This window comes from Schistocerca cancellata, chromosome 10 (assembly GCF_023864275.1).
Source record: "Schistocerca cancellata isolate TAMUIC-IGC-003103 chromosome 10, iqSchCanc2.1, whole genome shotgun sequence".
NCBI classification, from domain to species: Eukaryota; Metazoa; Arthropoda; class Insecta; order Orthoptera; family Acrididae; genus Schistocerca; species Schistocerca cancellata.
The window spans coordinates 102,272,965-102,282,858 of record NC_064635.1 but is presented as its reverse complement, the minus strand read 5'-3'; the positions used below and the strand labels follow the sequence as shown (position 1 = coordinate 102,282,858).

Genomic DNA, 9,894 nt, shown 5'->3' with positions numbered 1-9,894 from the left:
GCCTGCCTTGCCCTGTCAAGGTTTCTCACCCCCCCCCCCCCCCCCCCCCGATCTTGAACGTGCCGTCGAGCTTGAGGTGTTTGTGCCTGTACCCCCGGACATAATCCACGACTTCTCTACAATACTACGTGATGACACACTGTTCATCGTGTGTTTCCCTTCATCCGGTGCTCATGACACAACCTCCGCCATTCCCTGCCACCTGGTGAAGTGTGTTCCCCTCTTGCCTGATGTCATCCCCTCCCCCCCCCCCCTGGCCACTCAGAAGTACTCCGCACTGAGGGGGGGAGGGGGGGGGGGGGCTATGTGGCGTTGGACTAAGCGAAACATTATCTTTGTGTAGTTCCGCCATCCAGTTCTGTGTAATCCTTTCTTGAGTGAAGATGTGAATAAATGAACTCCTCATTATAAAGTGTTGTTTGGTGTATCTCACCCGAGGGTCCGCCTCACATGACTACACTCCAGACAAATACCTTCAAAAAAGACTTCCTAACATTTACATCTATATTCAATGTTGATAAATTTCTCTTCTACAGAAATGTTTTTCTTGCAATTGGCAGTCTACTTTTGATATCTTCTCTGGTATGGCCATCATCAGTTATTTTGCTATCCAAATAGCAAAACTCATGTACTTCGTTCAAGTCTCTCATTTCCTAATCTTATTCCCGCAGCATCGCCTGATTTAATTCAGCTATGTTCCATTATCCTTGTTTTGCTTTTGTTGATGTTCATCTTACATCTTCCCTTCAAGACACTGTCCATTCTATTCAACTGCTCTTCCAAGTCTTTTGCTGTCTCTGACAGAATTACAGTGTCATTGGCAATCCTCAAAGTTTTTATTTATTCTCTCTGAACTTTAATTCCTTCACAAATTATTTCTTTTGCTTAATTTACTGTTTGTTCAATGTGCATAGTGAGTAACATTAGGAATAGGATACAAACCTGTCTCACTCCATTCTCAACTACTGCTCCCCTTTCATGCCCCTCAACTCTGATAACAACCGTATGGTTTATATACGAAGTTGTAAATAGCCCTTTGCTCCCTGTATTTTATCCATGCTATCTTCAGAATTTCAAAGAGAATATCCCAGTCAACATTGTCAAAAGCCATCTCCAAGTCTAAAAATATTATAAATTTAGGTTTGCCTTTCCTTAACCTATCTTCTAAGATAAGTCATAGGATCAGTGTTGCCTCGTGTGTTCCTACATTTCTCCAGAATCCAAACTGATCTTCCCCAAGGTCAGCTTTTACCAATTTTTCCATTCTTCTGTAAAGAATTTATTGCTAGTATTATGCAACTGTGACTTATTAAACTGATAGTTTGGTAATTTTCTCACCTGTCAGCACCTGCTTTCTTTGGAATTGGAATTACTACATTCTTCTTGAAGTCTGAGGGTACTCTGCCTGTCTCATACATCTTGCACACCAGATGGAAGAGCTTTGTCATGGCTGGCTCTTCCAAGACTATCAATAGTTCTGACAGTGTGTCATCTACTCCCTTGTTTCAAAAATGCTTTTGCAACACATAACCTCAAAAACAGGCAGAATGATATAGTTATTAGCTCAAACAAATGAGGCTGCTGTACAAAAGAAAGAAACTCGTATGGAAGTCGCAAGAACCAAAAATAAATACAAGGGGACAAGTGTAACTTACAGTAAACAAATTCAAAATGTCTCACTAATGAAAAATAGAGTGAAAAAAATGAATTCCTTGCTATAGGTGATTTTCTGCTGAAAAATGTGGTAGTGCCAAATTCCACAATAGATTTTCGTCCAGGAATCAAGAACCACCAGTTCAGGAAACGCTTTAGCAACATATGTAGCTCACAGGATGGTTCAGTAGAGGCATCTCAGAAGAATTACAAAGGACAAAGGAGTCTTCATCCACATAGGTAGAAATTTTCTTAGAAGCAGCACTGAAGAGTAAACTGTAAGTGAAACAAAAAATTTAATTCGATCGACCAGTAACTTCTACAAAACCAGGGTGAGTGGTATTTATCTACAGACCAGTCAGTGATCAATATGTTGAGAGAATAAACCTTGATTTAAACAAAAACTATAATAATCTAGGAGCTATGTTTATAAATCTGAACAAATTCTTAAGCAATAAATGCTTGGCTAAAGACGGTCTGCATTTAAATAGGTTAGGATCCAAAATTTTAGTAAAATGTTCACTGATACATATAAAACTCTGCAAAATAGGGGAACCATATACAAAATGATGGGGATGAGAAACAGTGTTTGGTAACGAAAACAGCAAGACTGAAATGGTACCCAAGAAAGAGTATGCTTGAGACAATAAATAGAAAAAAATGACACTACATAATGCACTTGAACTTAAATGGTCCAAGTGCTGCCTTTTCAAATAGAGTCGTAAAGTGGACAAACTACAAATTATTCTATCTGAATGTAGAAATATCAAAGTTATTTGCCTCAATGAACATTGGCTTACATCTAACAACATTAAAATTCTTAATAAAATTTAAAGTTTTGAATTAGCCAACCGCTTTTGTAGATGAGAGAAATCGCATGGAGTCTCTTACATACTTACTCATTCCGATATAAAATATGAAAAAAGAAATGATTTTAAATCATTTGAATGAAGAGTGTATATTTGAAAGCTGCTGTATCGAGTTGAGGGATCTAAATGCCGTAGTAATTTCTATTTATAGAGTACCAGAGAAAGCTACAATTAAAGATTTTCTGGTGAAATTTCATTGGCTGCTTGAAAAAGTCAGTAAAAAAAAGCAAAAAGATAGTAATAGCTGCTGACTTTAATATTAATATCATAGTTGAAAGCAATGCACAGTTGCGGCACTCCTCCAGAAATTCAAATGGGAGGTTCTCACCTATCCTCCATACAGTCCGGACCTCTCTCCCTGTGATTATGCCATTCCTGGCCCCTTTAAAAAGGTTCTGAGGGGCAAACAATTCACTTCAGATGATGACATCTAGTTGTATGTGCCAAACTGGTTAACATCGCAGCCCCGGGAATTTTATGAGGCAGCCATTCACTGCCTTGTGTCACAGTGGGACAAGTGTCTCAACAGCCAGGTGTCAATATTTCTAATACACAGGTAATGGTTTCTGTAATTACACCTCTGGCTTGTTTCTTTTTGAATGGCCCTTATAGTACACACATAAAGTTTCTGTGATTTGCTTGTGTCCACTCACATCTATTGTGGTGTTACCTGCAAGAGTAAGCAAATGTTGTTCAGTTAAACTGAACAACAACAAAAAAAAGTGTCTGCTATCTTCCCAATAGCTACGTGCAACTACTTACTGAACTATATTGTTAGGTTAATGATAGTTGGTGTTAGTGCACTTTACAGAAGTATCAGGGTGTGGTTGCGTGTCGTTCCACACCCCTGAAGGCTCTCTTGCATGGTGGGATTTAGGAAACAGGATATGTGAATGACTCTGGCTTTTAATCAATGTATTAGTGTCAGACTATTTTTATTCATGAAATCATTCACAGTTTTTGCCAGCAGTCATCAAACTGATCACTTTTGCAAACATAAAAGGTACATATACAATGTTCCCATACTGCTTGAATAAAAATGTTTGTGGAAAAAAAGCTGAAGCATTAGTTGCACTATTCTTTTAACTAGGTTTTAAATGAATGAAAGGATTTGCTTAGTGTGAAACAATGAAGTAACAGTAACACCCAATGAAATTCTTTAATGAACACAGGCAGGGTCTTTTTGAAAACAACAAATAAATAAGAAGGATTAGTTTGCTCAATTACACTTGCTTAATGCCTGTTCGACTTACACACTGGCTGTTGTTCACCTTTTACTTCTGTCACTCTTGAATATGTTATGTTATTTCTATAATTTGTAGAGCAGAATGTATTTGGGCTTCTGCTCTAGCTACTGGTATAAATACGGTATGGTATGATAGTAAGCGAATGATGGTACCCCTTAGGGAAACGGCAGCAAGGGACAGGAAAGGACAGCAGGTGCACCCATATGCCTGGGGGCCTCATTTAACATGCTGAAGAGGTTATTCCAGTAGCCACTGAGGGAACAGGGTACAACCAACTGCAGATTGTGGCGCACGTTGGAACAAATGACGCGTATTGTCTGGGCATCAAGGTCACACTTGGGTCATTCCAGCAACTGACAGAAAAGGTTGAGAAGACGAGCCTTGTGCACAGAGTGTCAATGAAGCTCACAATTTGCAGCATTGTCCCCAGAACTGATTGTGGCCCTTTGGTTCTGAGTCGAGGGGAAGGAATGTTTGGATGGTTCTGTGCCAAGCTAAGCTGCGACTTCCTGCACTGGCGCCATAGGGTTAAGAACTGTAGTGTCCCCGTAAATAGGTGAGGTGTGCACCACACACCAGAGGCTGCTACTCAGAAAGCTGACTGTGTGTGGGGTGCACACAATGTTTGTTTTTGGATTAGGTGACCCTTCGTCCAATCCAGATGACGATGGCTGTAGGAAACCCACAGGTGATAGTATTAAAAGTCTATTTGTTACAGGTTGAAGCATTTCCAACAAATTGTCAGAGTTTGAAGTGCTCCTGAAAAGCACTGAAGCAAACATAATACTGGGTACAGGAAGCTGATTGAAACCTGAAACTGATAGCAGTGAGATTTTTGGGAAAAACTTAAGTGTATGTAAAAAGGATAAGCAAATGTGAAATGGAGGTGGTGCATTTGCCGCAGTAGACAAGAAACTCAAGTCCACAGAGATAGAAATTGAAACTGCATGTGTGATCGTTTGAGTAACACTCAGTATTAGAGGTGTGTATAAAATGATAACTGGATCCTTCTGTCGCCCACCAGACTCATCTCCTGATGTAACTGAAAACTTTAGAGAAAACCTCAGTTCACTTGTACATAAATTCCCCCGTCATACTGTAATCATCAGTGGAGACATTAATCATCCAACAATAGGGAAAATTACAATTTTGTTAGTGGTAGGCATGATAAAACATCATGTGAAACTTTACTAAATGTCTTCTCTGAAAACTACTTAGAACAGATGGAAATATATTGACCTAATGGCAACAAATGGGCCTGACCTCTTTGAGGATGTCCACATCAAAATCAGTGACTATGACTTGGTTGTGGCAACAATGATTGCCAAAGTACTAAGGACAACTAAGCCAAGTGTGTGTGTGTGTGTGTGTGTGTGTGTGTGTGTGTTCAGTAAACTAGATAAAAAAAATCAGTAATGTCATCTCTCAGTGAGGAACTTGAAACTTTCAGCACATGTCAGGTGGATGTAGAGGAAGTCTCGCTCAGGCCTAAAAGAATAATTGACCAGGCACTGGTTAGATATGTGCCCAGTAGAACAGTTCATATGTGAATGACCCGTCATGGTATACATCACTGTTAAGAAACTTCTGTAAAGAAACAGAGATTACTGCATAATAGGTGTAAAACAAAGCAGGGGGCTGTAGATTGGGAGATGCTGAATGAAGTGCATCTGGCTGTCGAGGGAGTGATGTCTGAAGTCTTCAGTGACTACCGTAGCAACAAATTCTCAAATGATCTTTCACAGAACCGAAAGAAATTCTGGTTGTTGTAAAGGCTTTTAGTGACACCACAGTTAGTGTCATGTCCCTAGTGAAAGAGACAGGAACTGGAACTGAGGGTAGCAAAGCAAAATTTCTATTTTAAAATGTTCCTTTCCAGGAGAATTTCCCCAATTTAATCCTCATTTCACTGAAGAGATGAGCTAAATAAGGATTTGCGTCAGTGGTGTTTGGAAACACCTGAAATCATTAAAGCTGAACCAAGCTCCAGGGCCCTGAGGGAATCCTAATCAGATTCTATACCAAATTTTCAGCTGAGTTAGCTCCTCTTCTAACTATATCATAGATACCTCAAACAAACAACTGTGGCCCAGTTCTCGGAGGGGGGGAAAAAAAAACAGGTCATACCTACCTACAAGAAGGGCAGTAGAAGTGATCCACTAAACTACTGTCCAATACCCTTGACATTGATTTGTTGCAGAACCTTATAACATAAAGAGGTGATTGCAAAAACACTTATCATGTGAAAACCTGCACACACTTTTCTCACATGACATACTGAAAACTTTGGAACAAGGTAACCAGATAGATGCAGTATTTCTTGATTTCAGAAAAGTGTTTCACTCAGTACCATATCTATGCTTATTGTCAAGTATGATAATGTGGGGTCTCAAGTGAAATTTCTGACTGGACTGAAGACTTTTTGATAGGGAGGATGCACCATGTTATTTTGGATGGAGAGTCATTGTCAGATGTAGAAGTAACTTTGGGTGTGCCTCAGGGAAGTGCGTTGGGACCCTTGCTGTTCATGGGATCATAAGGATAAGATTACAATAATTACAGCATGCACAATCAATCATTCTTCCCACGTTCCATATGAAAATGGAACGGGATGAAACCCTAACAATTGGGACAGTGGGACGTACCCTCTGCCATGTACTTCACGTGGTTTGCAGAGTGTAGGTGCAGATGCAGGTGTCCTCAAGGGGGCGGGCAAGGGGAGCACTTGCCGCCCCCCTCCCCCTTTCCCGACGAATCTTGAGTACTAATTATTTTTCTATTGTGTTATAGCCATCAATTCTCTGCATATAGAGAGTTTTTTTGTGCCACCAATAAAATTTTGTTCTTATGGCTTGACATGTCACGAAATTGGCCAAGACAAACAAAAAATGGCAGTTTTTTTTTTTTATCCCGCCTGGAAAAATTTCTGCGCACACCCGTTAAGTAACACGACATTCCGAGAACCGAGTGACAAATTCCTTGCGGTATGTTCCTGTTACTCATATTAACATGAGATTAAGCGAGCGTGGCGGTACGAACACTGCTGTCAAATTTTGTTACGGCGTCTACTGTGTGCAAGCGTTCTCATACTGGAACACAATTTTCGGCTCGATGAATGATTCCGGCTTTGAAAATTATCCAAAGAACTATATTCCACTATAGTGTGATGGCATATGTCGCAACAGTGCAAAAAATGACCGTAAAATCGGATATGAGACCATTCTACCAAAATGCACTAGAAATAACTCGAGTTACAAATTACACAAAATAACACTTTGAGGAATGGTGTACAGCGACAATGCTACGCATTTTCACTCATTTCCATACACGAGACAGTAAGGACATCCGAAGAGGACAAATGGGAGAATTCTCGTACAATCTAACCTTTCCGCAACCATTTTCCACTAGCTTCGTTTCGTTCTTTTTTTCACCAGATGTCTTTTTTGCAGGTTATGTTGGCTATGCTGCAAAAGTATGTTACTTCTGCTTTCGAAGTACAAACGAGTTTCGTTGAAAGCATTGTTGGATAACGCAACAGGTTATTACATTCTTGTCGGTCAATAATTGATAGAGGAAAGTTTATTAAAATGACTTGATAACTTTGACCCTGAAATGTGTGTTGGTCTCAGTAATGGAAAAGAAATGACTGGCCGCAGGTGTGAATGCTCGACGTTTCTATATACATATATTTTTGTGTCGTGTTTTTGTTCAGTTTCTGTGAAGTTGACAGTTTTACTAATGCAGCTAAGACGAAGAATCTTTATACTTATATTACAAGACATAACCTGTATAGTTGTATTGCTCTCGAAAATGAGTGGAAAACGCACCCAATGTATTTTATTCTATAGTATAAGAAACACACCTTTACATTTTAAGGAACTTTAAGTTACCGAAAACGCGTCAGAAACTGATGGATGCCTTGTTGTTTCCAGATAACTCAAATTTTGAGGCTGCAAACGAACGCGCTATGTACAATGGCATCGCCTATAAAAAGAGTAAGTTACTCGATGTTAAAATAACGGTGGAGGACATGGACTAATGTGTGATTGCACTGCAACACTTAAGTAATATCTAATTAATTCTGCGGATCTTCTAACTAAGGAATAGATATTTGTTGTAAATCATAACAACTACCATGATCTGTGTAATTGTCTTTCCATTGCTTTATAATCTGAGCACTTACGTTTGTGTAAGTCCATTTCGTTTTCAGTTTTAATCGTTGTTTTCATCTTGTAAGATACAGGAGTCGTTAAAAATTTAGTTTACGGGAACCTATCAATTGTCGTTGGTGTCCACACTGATGAGCTTCTCTTGGAAAATTCCCTTGTCCCTTTGAAATCTGAACTTATAGCCTATGTACTCACACTTACTGGACATACTATCGATATTAGCCCTACAAGCTGAGTGGGGTCTTAATCGAGTTACTTTCAGTGGAAGGAATTGAAGTTTGTTGTAATAAATAGATACTGTTCTGTCACATTTCTGGGAGCTGTATGCTCATTTTGATATGTGTAGTTCGAACTTGATAGTGCATCATTCTGTATCTCTGTAAAGACTGCAGATATCCACCTTGATGATTTATCCAGTCAGTGACATGACAACTTTCTTAGCTCTGTTCTTAGTGCCGTTTCACTTTAGGTCAGATACTGATACATTGTTCCAAAGTAAGGAGTTGCCTGTGGATGTCAGAAAGAGAAAGCGTCCTGGAATTGTATGAAAAAGGCTCACACTGAATAATAACACTGATGTAGCAGCATGTTGTTGTGTTGTGTTTACTGTCATTCCTCCCAGATGTTTATGATGAATGTTCTGAACATAATTAATAATGAAACAAAATTATGCAATTTAAAACTGATCATGACTTGTTAGTATTAAGGTTTTTATTTTCCACAATGAAATGAAATTATAAACATTGTAAAATATCTTGCATCAGTGCATTGGTTGGTAGAACATCTATTTATAGTGTTAAGGTATCAACTGTCATTTGACAGAAGTAATGGCATGGTGTTTCTCACCGTATCATCTTAAGGTCCTCACTTTTTCTTGTGTAGAAAGTACTTGCAGCTCAGAATCAGCGTAAAGGCTTCCGAGTAGCCTATGCATAAAATATAAAAGGACCCAAAACAGAACAGGTTGACAGCCATATTGTCATAGAATTATAACTTTTAAAAACCTGACACACACACACACACACACACACACACTGATGATAGTATTGTAAACATCAATTTTTGGATTATGTCTCAAAGCATGTAATAAAATGTATGTGTGTATTCAAACCCATCTTGCTGATACCTATTTGAAAAGTTAGGAGTAATAGCTGTGGCTTCCCAGTATATTTTTTAATGAAACTTGTAAACAGTGTGTACTGCTTTTGAACCAACAACTTGATGTTCATAGACTCAATACCAGGAGAATAGTTTCCTTTATTCAGAATCACACATTTTTAGTAATTTGTCAGAAAGCATGAAAAGTTCAGAAACTATTAAAAGTAGAGTTAAAAACAAGCTTGAAGAATTTCTCGGTGTATGCCTCCATTTACAACTTGCGTAGCAGGATTGATTTATATTTTAATATAAATATGTTGACACGTGTGGGCCACTGGCGGACACGGCGGGTGACAGATCCACCACCAGTGGATTCGTGACAGTCAACGAGTTAATAACAAAATAATGTAACATGAAATCCATATAATGTTCAGTTGTCATATAGCTTAGGGTTAGGTGCATTATCGGTAACACTACGCTGATGACATGTGGATTCTAGACTGCTATAAATCTTGCACTCTGACACCATTTGAGAGGCTTGTGTTTATCGCTTTCAATACTAAACTTGTGAGGCAGCTTCTCATTTGGACTTAACTGAGTGGACCCCTTTGCAGAACTCCCCAACCTGGAACCATCCGTGGTGGTCACTGGAGATTAGACTCAAGAACTACTGACGATAACTAGTAGATCACAGAGGCAGTAGACAGTGTCAGTAAACGGTAGGCATAAATCATGCTGGAATATCAGTAAAACTGAAAACGCGTGCATCTGGTGATACACATTTGTGTAATGGTTACATTGCGTAAAATAAATAATTGACGCTTTAATTGGTACAGGTGAATGATACCATCATCACAT

At 39.0% G+C, this 9,894-nt stretch overlaps 1 protein-coding gene across 2 annotated transcripts in view; it reads left to right on the top strand.

The window, feature by feature from the left end:
- Positions 1-7,215: 7,215 nt before the first annotated feature.
- LOC126106802 (zinc finger protein 543-like) overlaps positions 7,216-9,894 on the top strand; it is a 73,136-nt gene continuing 70,457 nt past the window's right edge. Inside the window, exons 1-2 of one of the 2 annotated variants that reach the window (XM_049913193.1) lie at positions 7,216-7,307; positions 7,702-7,764. In XM_049913193.1, the coding sequence (XP_049769150.1) occupies positions 7,744-7,764 (21 nt within the window). In that variant the 5' untranslated portion in view covers positions 7,216-7,307; positions 7,702-7,743. Of the gene's footprint in view, positions 7,426-7,701; positions 7,765-9,894 lie in introns of both variants that reach the window. The other variant, XM_049913192.1, reaches the window with a different exon arrangement.